Source organism: Balaenoptera musculus, chromosome 7 (genome assembly GCF_009873245.2).
Source record: "Balaenoptera musculus isolate JJ_BM4_2016_0621 chromosome 7, mBalMus1.pri.v3, whole genome shotgun sequence".
Taxonomy (NCBI): Eukaryota; Metazoa; Chordata; class Mammalia; order Artiodactyla; family Balaenopteridae; genus Balaenoptera; species Balaenoptera musculus.
The window spans coordinates 43,922,223-43,937,436 of record NC_045791.1 but is presented as its reverse complement, the minus strand read 5'-3'; the positions used below and the strand labels follow the sequence as shown (position 1 = coordinate 43,937,436).

Here is a 15,214-nt window from a genome sequence, read left to right as displayed (position 1 = left end):
CCTTATTTTGGGCAAGACCTTTAACCTTCTGAGTCACTTTATTTATGAAGGATAACAATAATAATACTAAGCCCCAAGTTTGTTTTGAATATCAAAAAGATAGTTGTAGAATTGCTAAAAAGAGCTTCCTAAACTGCAAAGTACTAGGAAAAGCCCAGCCATTTCATTCATAATTAAAAGATAAAAATTTTTATTGTGTATCAGCAATACCCCATAATGTAAAGCTAGGAAATTGAATTGGATGGCTACTATAACAGCGTTCTCAGGAAGTTTGCTAATTTCCATGTTAATCATTTCCTTAAGTCTTGATTTAGTGTGATCTGTTACTGTAAACTGTGTTCTTCCAAAAAGTATACTGTATTTAACTTTATATCGTCGTTTAGGCTCTAGTTCTGTATTTTAAAGTGTAATCTCTTTATAGGTGTTGTATGAAACTGAGGGGAGGAAAGCTCATCTTTCCTGTTTTTTGTGTGTGTGTATTTTTGTTTGTGCTTAATATTGTGAGCCAAAATATCTCTCCATGCTTACTTTTTTTTCACACATATTGCAATGTGTGTATGCCTATCAGCACCAACAACCAAATAAATAATTTTAAAGGAATTAACGGCAACCATTTCAAGCCATCTCTTTCTTCAGACAGTAGTTGTAGTGTAATAGAAGGAACATGGAGCTTAAAGTCAGAGGCCCTTAAATGGAACTTGAACCATGAAAGTTTCAGAATTTCTATTTTCTTATTGAAATATGGGAATGCACTTACTTTATGAGGTTATTCTGAAGATTAAATTAGATACATTATTTTTCTAACAATATTTTCTCGTTTATGTGATCCAGAAACACACAGAGTGTTTTGGATTTTTTTCCCATCTCTACAATATAATTAAGACACTGAAGTCTCTCTGAAGTCTTTCTACTCCACAAATAAATTCCACATGGAACGGTTTTTATTTTTTTCCGAACTAGGAATTTTTAAAACTGCCTGAGTCCTAGCTTTGTTTTTATTTTTAAAAACCTCCATTAACCATTTCGTTTATACCCTTTCAAAACTCATTTCTGTGTTTTTTTGTATTATTTTGTTTTTACTAAAATGTGTTTGTCTTCCAGCTGAAAAGATATAGGAATTCTTTGCTTTTATTTCCAGAGTAACAGTAAGATGCTTCCTAAATATAACTGCTTGTGCGATATAGCCATGATAGACTTCTCGTACAAATCATTCATCCCAGAGGCAAGCTATAGTTTCAATTACAAACTAATCTAAACTGCATCACTTGGTCTCCTCTGGAATTCAAGATTTTTAATTCAGTTTAAAATAAATGGCCATACCTTTCTGTTCTATTCTAAGCTAACATTTTTCCTAATTACTGAAACTTTTTCATTTGGTTATTTCATGTATTTGAATATTGAAAAAAAAATCAGTCTCTAGCTTTATGGATTTTGCCTTCAATTTTCTAATGGTGACAGTCTAATTACATATGATGGTGAAAAACAACATATGCTAAATGGAAACCAAGGTATATAGATTCTTGTTCTAGACTTGCCACTGGCATGTTAGACCATATTTCTTTGAGATTCAACTTCTTTTATCTTAAATGAGGTGGTAAAACAAAGTTATTTTTGAGGTCTCATACACTGATCATGAGAATTAATTTCCTAAAAGTCACACGTGTATAGAATTATAAGAAAAAGGGAATAACAAAAATCAGCTGTACCCACAAGTGTGAAATAGACGAAGGAGAATAAAAGGATGTACCTGCGATTTCTTCTAAAGTGTTGGCATGCATGTCCAGCAACACAGTTCCATTCAGAATACAACTTCTCAACTCAAACAAACTGTGCAGTGAAAGAGTGGCCACATAAGGCTTGCTCCACCTTTCCCCTCCATCTTCCACATCTTCTTCAAACTTCAACCACCTATACAAATAAATATTACTATAATTTTTTTAAATTTGTAACACGTTTTTATTTCACCATTACCCTGCTATACAATTATTCTTAAAACAAAGCACATTAAAAGAGGGCCATTCCAAGATGAAAAAAAAAAAGAAAGGGGGGTGAATTTTAGCCATAAGTATAAAACAAATGATTTTACTACCATAAAGACACTAATATTTATGGCACAAATATTTCCATAAAACATGCATTGCATTCACTTTAAGAGATCTCCCTTCAGGCATTAAATTACCTAATTCTGAATTTTTCCCAAGTTACAAATAAATATTATTATCAGCACATTGAATATTACATTGTAGATGAATGAACCTTTATCCCAACAACAAAAGGTAGAAGTATAAAGCTATTCACATTACTTCTTGGTTTCAAGGATTTCAGAAGTAAGTAAAAGCCAGCCCAAGTCATCTGGTTTATTTCATTTTAATTCCATTTAACAAACATTCTTTTTGTCATTGAAAGATATGTTTAAAACAAAGAAAAACTCAGTTTTTTAAATTAATCTTTCTAGCACTGAAAAAATATATTAATATAAATGTTTAGTCAGTGGTCACAGGGAATCTGTTGTAGAACTAAGAGAGTATACTGCATGGAAAGATAACGGTGGTTGAAAAAATGCAAAAGAAAATGAAACAGTACTCATTTTTCTTTTAGTGGGAGGTCTTAAAACAATATTTGAATCTCTTGACAATTTTGCCCTTTGATTTTTAGGGAAGCTAGTATAATTTGGGGACTATTCTGTAGGAAAAATACTTATTAGGCCTGTTTGAATGAAATCTAGTGATTGTAGTCACTTCCTAGGGACTAAATTTATGAGAACTGAGCTCAGCCCCCATTCCCTGAGTGTTCCTGCCAGGGCCAGAGAATAGGAAAAGAACCTTGATAACACGGTGTCAAATGGGAGACCACTGCTTTCTTGGAATGAAATGAGTAGTAATATCTGAGATTGTTTCTAACTAAGATAACTGGAAGGGATAAAGAGAAATCAATGATTTTACTGCTCTGGCACTAGCACTAAATCTCTTATTCTTTTAGGGACTTGCTTTTTAATCTTAGTAGATAACCAAATTAATTCCACCGTTTCTAATGAACCCTAGCCTAAATGCCTCTCCTTTCTCCATCCCCCACCATTTTCCTCATTTTTTCTCTCCTTGTCACTTTTGCGCTAACTTCCTCTCTCCATGCAATATCACTCAAACTTCCTATCTATATGATATTTTATTACTGTTTTGTGTAATCAAATGACCCAACTCCAACTCCAACAGAGGACATCTTGTATAGTTAAGAACCAGTATATCGGCCAGCTAAAAAAACTAACCAAAAGGGCTAGTCAGAAAGACTAGTGTGTAGAGTTCCAAGAAAGATAAAGACAGCTATGGATCTGTCCTCAGAGTTCAAGGACGAAAACGTCAGGAAGTAAAAAGGAAACTAATACGGAAGAACAGTTATGCCTGCCAAAAATTTACAGGCATATATTTATGCCTATCATAAGTTTAGAGAATGCTTGAAGGTTGAAAAAACTTATATTTAAGCACCAATCACTGACAGTGTCTCTTCAAATGGTGACAATTTTATAGAGTATTTTTGTCTATGCAGTTGGGAATTTTTTCATTTTAGTGAATCTTAACGATTTTCAGCCCTTTACAGGGCCATAATGCATCACAGATCATGGGATGGTCATTAATACTGCTCACCAACTATAACTAGTTCTCCCTCTCTTCTTAGTAAAGAGTAGGATATCACTACCTGGCTTTCTTTTAACTGGGTGAGGCCACTGTTGACAAAGAATTGTGAGCAGAAATTATCTGTGCCACTTCCAGACTGGAGTTTTTCATTGCTAGGATGAGACCCTCTGGAGCTCTTTTTCCCTCTGTGGCCACCAGCTATGTTCAAGATGTAGGCGGTTCTATCATCCAGAGTCTCTGAGTAACGACTAGTGCAGTGGTGCAAGCCTCCACTGATTCAGGATGGACATGTATCATGAACCATAAATAAACCTTTGTGATTTTAAGCTTTTGAAATTACAGGATATTTTTTCTAGCATAATTTAGCCTATCCTAACTGATACAAATTTTAGCAATTTATACCAGCATCAAGTTCCTAATTAGAATTAATGGTGAGAGTGAATATACTTTTGATAAATATAATAACCTAGTATTTCTTGTCAGGTATAAAAGTAAGGCCATGGTCACATTGTGAATGTCAATATCTCCAAGGATCAACCTCTTGACAGACATTTTGAAATGGGATAGTACTGTGGAAAGTGCATCGGACTAGTTGGGAATAGAAAGAAATCTAGGTTTTGGGCCCTACTCTATATCTAAATTGCTGTGTGACCAAGGAAAAGTCTTTCAACTTCTCTGGGCCACAGTTTTCTCATCTGTAAAATGATGAGACAAATTCAACACATTCAAAACTTGTCCAAGATCACCTAGTCACTAATCTAGTCAAACCAGATCAACTCCAACTGTTCTTGTTTTTCTCCAGAGTCTGTGCCCATTTTCTACCATAATACAATTACTTCAGTTGGATTGATGGACTTTTTAAGCTCAGATATCTTATGCTAAAGCCTATAGTGAAAACAACGGATTTAACATTTAATTTTCGTTCTTGTCTGGAACAAATCTCAAGTTGAAAAATGTTCTGTGTTCTCTCCCTCTCGTCTTATGTTATCCACAGAAGGTGTACCAAGAGAGTGGACACAACTTTTACTAAATCTTCTGTCACCTTATATACTACTCACATATGACGTGGTTTTTCAGACAAAAAGAATAAAAGAAGGGAGTCTTTACAGCGTCACTTATGCTGGTGTTATTTTGACTGAAGAACCTTGTTAGATTTGAAATCTAGTTTCCAGTCTGTTGTGTAGTAAAGAAGAATTAGGGGGCTTCCCTGGTGGCGCAGTGGTTGAGAATCCGCCTGCCAGTGCAGGGGACGCGGGTTCGAGCCCTGGTCTGGGAAGATCCCACATGCCGCGGAGCATCTGGGCCCGTGAGCCACAATTATTGAGCCTGCGCGTCTGGAGCCTGTGCTCCGCAACAAGAGAGGCCGCGACAGGGAGAGGCCCGCGCACCGCGATGAGGAGTGGCCCCCGCTTGCCGCAACTAGAGAAAGCCCTCGCACATAAACGAAGACCCAACACAGCCAAAAATAAATAAATAAATAAAATTTTAAAGTACGTTTAAAAAAAAAAAAGAATTAGGGTCATAAAAGGGTGTAATTCTGTTTGGTGGACTATAGATTTCTCATTTCTGGAGCTCTGGTACTTTCTGTCATCTTTCTATATAGAATTGCTACTAAAATGTATTTAAAATTTTCACTCAAGAAATCCTGAAACGAGTGTTGATACATTACTAAAAAAACCATATTGTTTCTTAATTACTTAAGTATAAATCTATAGACTGACCCATACAATAATATTGTTTGTAAGTTGTAACAACGCTAATAATAAATTCATTTTTAAATATCCATGGGCTTCTTGATCTATGCAAAATGATCCAACCCCTTCTTCTAAGGGAATTTATAGTTAAATTTTACTTCCAGATAACAGTGAAAATAATTAAATAAGTAACGAAGCATCTACATCATTTTATCTTGGTTCCTTTGAAAGGGAATATTTAGATTAAGAATCTTGAGAAGATATGGGGGGGGGGTGTACGTGTGTTTGTGTGTGTGTAAAAACCACCACCATAATCAAGATACAAAACTGTTCCATCACCACAAATGAGCTTCCTTTATATTCCCAATCTTCACCCTGTTTCTTTCCCCTGGTAATCATTAATCTGTTCTTCATCACTATAGTTTTGTCATTTTGAGGATGTTATGTAAATAGAATCATATAGTTTGCAACTTTTTGAGATAGACATTTTTTTCACTAAAACACAATGCCCTTGAGATCCATCCAAGTTGTTGTATATATCAATAGTTTGTTCCTTTTTATTGTTGAAAAGTATTCCACTGTATGGATGTACCAAAGTTTATTTAACCATTCACCCACTGAAGGATATTTGAGTTGTTTATAGGTTTTTGCGATTACAAATGAAGCTGCTATGAACATTCATGTAGAGGTTTTGTGTGAACATAAGTTTTCATTTCTCTAGGATAAATGCCCAAGACTGTGATTGCTGAGTCATATTTACTAATGCATGCTTAGTTTTATAAGAAACTATCAAACTGTTTTCTAGAGCAGTGCTACCATTTTACATTCACACCAGCAATAGCTGAGAGATCCAGTGTCTCTATATCTTCACCAGCATTTGCTATTATGACTTTTTTTTTTACTTTAGTTATTCTATTAGGTGTGCAGTGGTATCTCATAGTGGTTTTAATTTACATTTCTCTAATGACTAATGATGTTGAACACCATTTTATGTGTTTATGTGCCATGTGTATCTCTTCTTTGAAAGGCCTGGTTTTTTGCCCATTTTTCCAATTGATTTGTTTTCATACTGTTGAACATTTAGAGTGCTTTACGTATTCTAGATATAATATTTTTGTCAAATATATGGTTTCCGAATATTTTCTCCCTGTCTGTAGTTTGTCTTCATCCTCTAACAGGATTTTTCACAGCAAAAAGTTTTTAATTCTGGTGAAGTCCAATTTAAAAATATTTTCTTTTCTTCTTTTATTCAAAAGATTGTGTTTTTGGTATCATGCCTAAAAACTCATCTTCTAGCCCTAGGTCCTGAAGATTTTCTCTTATGTTTTCTCTAACATTTGTATAGCTTTATGTTTTACATTTAGATTTATGATTAATTTTGAATTAATTTTTGTATACACTGTGAAGTTTAGATTGAAGTTAATATTTTTTACCTATATGTAGATCTCTAATTGTTCCATTACCATTTGTTGAAAAGACAATTCTTCCTTCACCTTTGTCAAAAATCAGTTAGCTGTACTTGGGTTAGTTTTTCTGAGTTCTCTATTCTGTTCCATTGATCTACATGTCTATCTGAGAAGACATTTTAAAAACAAAAACTCCTTCCTTTAGAATAATTTCTTTCAAACTGGGGGCTTGATCTTTTAGACCAAGAATGGAGACTCTTGTGAGTTCCAAGCAGTTTGGATGGCCAAACATAAGTTATATGCATGGATGGTTTGATATAAGCATAGGTTTTATGAGTATTACAGGAGGAAACATAAGATACTTTCCATAAAAAGGAACCCACAAGTTACAAATATCAAGTTACTAAACATTTCAAGATTCAGTGTTTTATGCCAACTCCAGAATGATGCCAAAAGCTTTAAAAGATATTTAAATGAATATATTTTAAAGATACATAAGTATATCTCTCTTTTCTGTTTTTCATTCCATTTCATACTCCAAATATAGAAATTAGCAGGTCTAAGAACACACCAAATCCTGTTTTAAGATGTGTAGTCACTGAATATACTGTCAGTTACAAAATTCCTGGTTTCAGTTAATGACCTAAAGTGCTGCAATTTATTCCAGTTTTCAAATAAACTCAGCTGACATTTGTTTGAATAGCAAACCAAAGCAAACAAGAGCCTCACAGGCATGAATGAGATGTGATGGACAATGAAAAAAACAGAAATTGTAGGCCAACTTCATGACATTTTCTATGGGGGAGGGGTGGATTTAAACTCTGTTGAGATTATTTTCATTTCCTTCAGTATGTCTGTGTCTCTTTTCATCCATAATTAACACATTGGAATCTCTTTCTACTAAGCAACAACAACATAAAATAGGTGTTTCCTGAATTCTTTGAGGATTAAGTTGATGATAATCTCCTCTACAATACTCATATTAGAAATCTACAAAATAAAATTCCTCTGCAAATTAGAGATAGATGTTTTCTACAGAATTTAACGTTCTGTTTATTTTATTCTCACTAATTTAGTTTAACTTTTCTAATAATTTTTATTCTCTGATTCTACCCAAAAAGGGAGTAAAGGAGTTACCATATCATCCAAAATGATAGTCTTGGGGGAAGTCATGAATTCTCAAGAGAAAACATCCTTTTTGGGTAGAGTTAAGGATATGGAGGGTGAAGGGGGAACATGGTTAGAGTGGGGGCTGGAGATTAACATATGTAATCATAAAGTACCTACTTCAAGAGGAAAGGGGTATTAAAATATATCCAAACTTAGAGTTTATTGACATTAGCTGTTCTTAATTCATATTATTTTCACACCTCACATTGCACTGAAAAATCCTGATGACTTGACCCTTTACCAATTTTAAATATCAAATACCTCCACATCATCAATAAAATTGTTTTGATGTAATAATCTTTTTCCACATTACCATGTATGTATCAGAGGCCTAACTGCTATCCCTTTCTTTGCCTCTGCTGAGCTCATTTGTGGCAAGCATTTTTAAAGGGCAACCACAGTGAGTCAAGCATGTTGTCTCCACAACTGCACAGCTGTGGTATCTTTGGGTATTTTTCTATTAGTAACATTATATGTTATTTATAAGCAGGACATTGTAATTGTGTTGATTTCATTAGCTCTGTCATATGGCTTCTTTTAGGGTTTTTAAAAAGTGAACAGCTGGTTTTCACAAACATTTATTAAATAATTATTATTCAAAAATTTAGCTTCAAAACCTGAAACTTTGCTTAAGTTTTACTTGGCAACAACAGTGGGCATGAATTATTCAAGATGTGATACGTGGCAGGTGCAATGTGCTGATAAAATATCCTTTTTATTTCTACTATTAGGGTAGAAAATTATTAATCCCCCTGGAATACTAATCAAAAGAAAGAAGTACTTCAAATGGTTATGGTAATGATTTATTAGAATTAAATTGCATTTGAAAAATCAGATGGAGTCATGAATTAACTAAACTTAGTTTTGTGAGATGAACTACGGCATCAAGAACAAAATTACTTCCACCACTTTAAAACCTACTCCATTTCTAAGTCCTCAGTAAACACGTTCTTTTCTTCCCTGACGTGTTGTGTCTCAGCCAAAATTCATCTACTCTCCTCTTCAATGTCTGTTACTATTTTGATTGTTCATCAGATGTCTCCCAAACCTCAAATACCTGCACCGTGCATAAGGTTCCAGAAGCAGGGCTAAGAACACAAATCCTATCTAACAACATTAGAGAATACTAGTAAGTAACTGGGTCACCTCTCTCACTCTTTATAAATAAACAGCAACATATTTTGATGGCTTAGGATAAACATGTTGTTCAAGTTAATCCATTAGAGCATGATAAAATCCTACCTGCTCAATTGTGGCACAAAAAGAGCTAGATTCTAGCATTGCTCTGCTATCTCCTAGCTTGATGAAGAGTGGGAAAGTTACAAGGAAGTTACTGCTTAAAAGGAATAGATCACCATTTGATCTGGAAGGTGAAAAATCACCAACCATTTTAATAATAAGGGAGTTACTCCTGTCAAAACGCGTATTCCAATCTTACTTCTCAGCTCTATTCTGAGGGATGAGAGTGAAGAAAGAAATATAAAAGAAATGCTTCCAAAAAGTACTTCTCAGCAATTGATTAAAGAGATTCTAACCGGAGCTGTATCGTCATCATAACCACCAGATCTCCTTCCTTCAAGTCAGCCAGGAACACCTGTTTCTTAGAACCAGCTGAAGATGGATGCCTCTAGCCTTAAACAGGGAGGTTTGCACTTCAAATTCCTTATCAACAACTCTTTAATCATGAAAGAGCAAAATGTATAACACTAACTGGTGGAGAATATTATCATATATTGTTTTTCTGTCATCAAAGAAGATGAGCACACATATTATATCCTTGAAAATAATACTTAGTTTTTGATTCAGTTGGAAGAAAAAAATTAGGTAGATGGTTCTTAATCTCAAAATTTGCCAGCTCATATAAAAACTGTTTCAAATTTAGTTCTATATTTAAAATATTATAATAGCATCAGAAAGAATTTAATTTATGTAGTTTTTTCATTAAAAAAGGTAATTCACACTGAATAACATACCACCAGTTTAAGGCATTAAAAACCACAAGTAAAAACATGAATGACTTGAAATAAAACAGGTAAAGGAAATGAACAGCTAGTTCTCAGGAAAACAATAAAAACATATGAAAAGATGTTCAATCTCACTAATAATTAGAGAAATACAAATTAAAACACTGAGGTTTATTTTGCATCTATAAAATTAGCCAAAATTTTTACAAGTTTGATGATTTTGTGTGGCAAAGGTTTGGGGGAAATAAGCATTCTCATACATTGTTGAGGGAAGTATAAATTACCAAAACATTTTATGAAGGCAATTTTGCAATATCTATAAAAGTAAAAAAAAGTCTGCTCTCTTTGACACATAAATTCCACTGCTAAAAATTCACCCTACATGAATACCTACAAAATAATCCCAAAATATATGTGTAAATGATTATTGCAGCAATGTTTACAGCAAAAAAATCCAAAGCAACCTAAATCCCTATCAAGACTGGCTAAATAAATGAAAGTTCATCCATAACTAAATGTGATGCAGTCATTAAAGAGATTAAAAAGATTGAGTAATCTATATTGATAATATGGAAAATGATCCAAATATATTAAGTGAAAAAAGCAAGGCATGAATGCAGTATATAATACCTCTTATGTAAATATAAAAAGGGCATACATTACACGCAGATCTAGGCATTAAAATTTTTATGAAAAGATGTACAAGAAGCAATTAATAGTGATTACCTTTGAGGAGAAGTACTATGAAGAAGAGTAGAGCAATATTCTTGCTTTTTTACCTTTCTATGATTTTTGAATTTTAAATATTAGCAGTTAGTTTTATTTTTTTAATGTTAACAGAGATGAACTAGGTGAAAGCCATTTTTATCTTCTTCTATTTACTTTTAGTATATTTTAAATAAAAGAGAGCTACAAAGACCACTTAAACTATATCAAACAACAATTAACCAGGCCAGTATTATTTATAATATTACCATAATTGAACATTTAATTCCACACTACCTCTGGCTAGAGTTAAGGCAATGATTAAATGCAAGACCTGAGACTCTATTCCTAAGGTCTACTGAATCTACATTTCAACAAGATCCCTGGTGATATGTATTCACATTAAAATTTCGGAAGCAGCAGGTAAAAGACAACCCTAGGCGTGCCCGCAGTTCCTAGTGCACACCTGTAGCACAGCATTCATTATACAGTACTTAACAACTTTGTTTACTTATCTAAATCCTGCATTAGAGGTGAGGTTGTTAAAAGCAAGATCTAAGGTGTTTTTTTCTTTTTTTTTAAATTTTTTTTTTAATCATTCTTTTTTAAAAAAATTATTTATTTATTTATTTATGGCTGTGTTGGGTCTTCGTTTCTGTGCGAGGGCTTTCCCTAGTTGCGACAAGCGGGGGCCACTCTTCATTGCGGTGCACGGGCCTCTCACTATCGCGGCCTCTCTTGTTGCGGAGCACAGGCTCCAGACGCGCAGGCTCAGTAGTTGTGGCTCACGGGCCTAGCTGCTCCGCGGCATGTGGGATCTTCCCAGACCAGGGCTCAAACCCGTGTCCCCTGCATTAGCAGGCAGACTCTCAACCACTGCGCCACCAGGGAAGCCCTAAGGTATTTTTTTTCTTTTTCTTTTTTTCTTGTTTTTCGTGTGGCTTGTGGGATCTTAGTTCCTCAACCAGGGATTGAACTCGGGCCCTCGACAATGAAAGCACAGTCCTAACCACTGGACCGCCAGGGAATTCCCTAAGATTTTTGTTGTTGTTGTTCTATATCCATTGAACCTGACACACAATAGACCATAAATGTTTGTTAAATAAATGAGTAAATAAGCAAGAAAGGATGACAGCAATTCATCAATTACATGGCAATATGGAAATACTAATTACAAATGACAGAAAAAGTAATTTCTTAAAAATTAATTTTAAAAACCACTATGTTTACATGTATATATATCCTAGAAACACATTACAAAATATTTTTACCCTCAACAAATAGTATATAAATTCAGGACTCCAACTAAAGTCTCTTATAATGTTTGCCCTTTCTTTTAAAAAGTCTCATATAATATCACCAGTTGGGGCACAACCTAGCAGTTGAAAAGATAGAAACAGATTACTGTTAGATATCTACTGTTTTCCTGATGACACGCAAATTATGCTACTGTTTAAGACTGCGGCTGCTGCTGGTTCTGCATCACTGTTTACTCTAATTACAGCCTTCAGGTTTCATCCTGACCCATATCCCGTTATAGGATATGCCCAGGCCAGATGAGCAATTTCAGAAATCAGCAGCACTGATGGATGTTTGCAAAATTGTGGCATTAGATATCTCTCTTTCTAATAGCATGAACATTCTTTAGCATACCTTCATCCTTCAACAAAAAATATCCTCACCTGGCTGTTTCTCGCCATTCAGCATCCTCACCTTCACGCCAGCAAATCTCATCCAGTTCCGTAAAAAGGTCATGAGGGATGTGTTCCTCATCGTCATCCTCAGTTCCCAGAATAAACTGTACCCGCTGTGACGGGGTGTCTATGGAAATCAGAGACATGGACATGCATTATCACGACTCGGAGCTTGAAATGTCCCAGTCACCGCCTTCAACACCACTCCAAACTCACCTCTCCCCTGCCCCCCACACTGCAGCACGCAGCCAGAGTAGACTCGGGAAATTAAGACTAAATTTGGCATTATATTAAGTCTAGTATAATGCGGGATCATAAATATGTAAAATGTAAATATGTAATGTATCTATATTATCAAAGATAAAATCAAATGTGATGATTATTTTGGATTACTTATAACATCATGGAAACTATTTCTACATCTCTCTTATACACACACTCATTTTCTTTCATCACATATGCTACCTTTTATGGTAATATTCATAAGAGTAGACTATGATAAAATTCACTTATACTAAAACTGTGCTGAATATAATTCACCAAAGAACTCCCTTGTGATGCTTCTTTGTAGTCACAACCTTATCCCTCTCCTAACCCCTGGCAACCACTAATCTGGTCCCTACTGCTATAGTTTTGCCTTTTCCAGAATGCCATGTAAATGGAAACATACAATGTATAGCTTTTTGAGACTGTTGTTATTCACTTATCATAATGCCTTTGAGATTTTGAGATTTATCTGTGTCACTGAATGTATCAGTAATTCCTTCTTTTTATTGCTGAGTAATAGTCCATTGCAGGAATGTACCATAGTTTTCTTATCCATTCACTTACTGCAGGGTATTTAGTTTACAATTTTTTCAATTATGAATAGAAGTGCTATAAGTATTCTTGTACAGGTTTTTGTGTGAACATAAGTCTTTATTCTCTAGGGCAAATACCTAGGAGTAGGATTGCTGGGTTACCTGGTAAATGTGTTGTTCAATCAATACATTCGTGATGAAAATTATAAAATTTTATTGAATGATGTAAAAGTAGACCTAAATAAATGAATAAGTTTATATTAATGGGAAAGCCCAATAGTGGAAAACCATCTTGTAAATTCAATGTTATTCCAGTAAAACATCTGGTATTTTCAAACATTTTTTAAAACACAAGAGAATGAGTATATCAGTAACAAGCAACAGTGATTACTGAAATCTATAATATTAAATACTTTGTGAAAATAAACCAATTAATCAGTAACTTAAAGGATTAGGTTATAATTAAGTCACGACTGAGGATTTCAGAAGTCAAAAGTGAAAAATATACATATTACATAAAACATAATATAGTGTCATACCTTCTGTATCAATATATGTTTGTGATGGGGCCCTAGCCTCTGCCTACGTTATTAGCTTTACCTTCTGCCACTCTTCCCCTTGCAATTCCATTCTGGGTACCTTAGCCTTCTTTCAGATTTTTAAAAATACCATGCTCCTTCCCACTTCAGGGCCATCGCACATACTGTTTCCTCTAGATCTCCTATATGTCTATCAGCATCTATTTCACTGTAATATGCTTCAGCAAGCCTACCTAATCAGCCTCATAAAACACAAACACACATATAAGCACACTCATATGCAATAATTAAGTCAGGCACCTGTTATCTTAACTCATAGCACTCTATACTTCTCCTTGCTCTACTTATCTCAATTGCCATTTAAAATTTACTGTTCAATAACAAATTAAATACTTTAAATAGAAAATATTTCCAGCTGCCAGAATTAGTCTCTTAGAAGGAGATAGGATCTAGTCCCTAAAGAAGAAATTATGCATGCAAAAATACTTTTCAAATTATAAAGCATTATATAAATATTATTAATGATGACTGATGCTGATGCTAGCGGTAGTGGGGATGGTTACAATGAAATATAGGCCTGTCAAAATAGAGAGGTTTAGAATTGAAGCACGGAGAATGAGAAAATAACAGTGCCGTTAATTAAAAGAGGGTTGTAACACGGGTAAGCCTTGAAGGCACTAAGTGAAATAAGACAGCAAAAGGTAAATACTATATGATCTCACTTACATGTGGAATCTAAAAAAAAAAAAAAGACAAGATGAAACAAAACAATAAAACAAAACAAAAACACCGAACTCATGGAAAAAGGGATCAGATTTGTGCTTACCGGCTTTGGTGGGGAGGGGGGCGGGGAACTGGAGGAAAATGGTCAAAAGGTATAAACTTCCAGTTATAAGATAAATAAGTCCTAGGGATGTAATGTACAACATGATGACTATAGTTAACACTGCTGTATGATATATAGGAAAGTTGTTGGGTAGATCCTAAGAGTACTCATCTCAAGGAGACATTTTTTTCTTTTCTTTTTATTGTATCTATATGAGATGATGAATGCTAACTAAACCTATCATGGTAGTCATTTCACAACACATGTAAAGCAAACCATCATGCCATACACCTTAAACTTATACAGTGAGGTATGTCAATTATTTTTCAATAAAACTCGGGGAAAAAAAGGGTTGTCAGAATGAGGAGCCAGTATTGTAGGCTGAGAGCACAAGAGACATCTTTTAGATATGCTGAGTTTGAGGTGATTATGGTTCAAACGTATAAAGATGGTCACAGGAAACGTGGATATTTGATTCTGGAAAAGACGACAGGGTCAGAGGTAAAGACATGGGTTGCCTTTAACTAGAGAAGTCATTTGATTACAATGGATGAGGACTCAAAAATGAAAGAATAGAGAGAGAAGACTCAGCATCAGGGGAATAATAAGGTTTAAGATTTAGGATGAGGAAGAGTTAAAAAAATCAGAAGAGGATTAGGTAGATATGTAAAAGAATTTATACATTAAACAAATATATAGGGGCTTCCCTGGTGGCGCAGTGGTTGAGAATCTGTCTGCCAATGCAGGGGACACGGGTTTGAGCCCTGGCCTGGCAAGATCCCACATG

General features: G+C 34.6%; 1 protein-coding gene across 7 annotated transcripts in view; it reads right to left on the bottom strand.

The window, feature by feature from the left end:
* SLC4A10 (solute carrier family 4 member 10) overlaps positions 1-15,214 on the bottom strand; it is a 302,199-nt gene that overhangs the window by 131,028 nt on the left and 155,957 nt on the right. For all 7 annotated transcript variants that reach the window (XM_036858559.1, XM_036858555.1, XM_036858558.1 and 4 more), the window contains exons 4-5: positions 12,251-12,389; positions 1,748-1,908 (exon numbers count right to left, since the gene is read on the bottom strand). In XM_036858559.1, the coding sequence (XP_036714454.1) occupies positions 1,748-1,908; positions 12,251-12,389 (300 nt within the window). The remainder of the gene's footprint in view (positions 1-1,747; positions 1,909-12,250; positions 12,390-15,214) is intronic.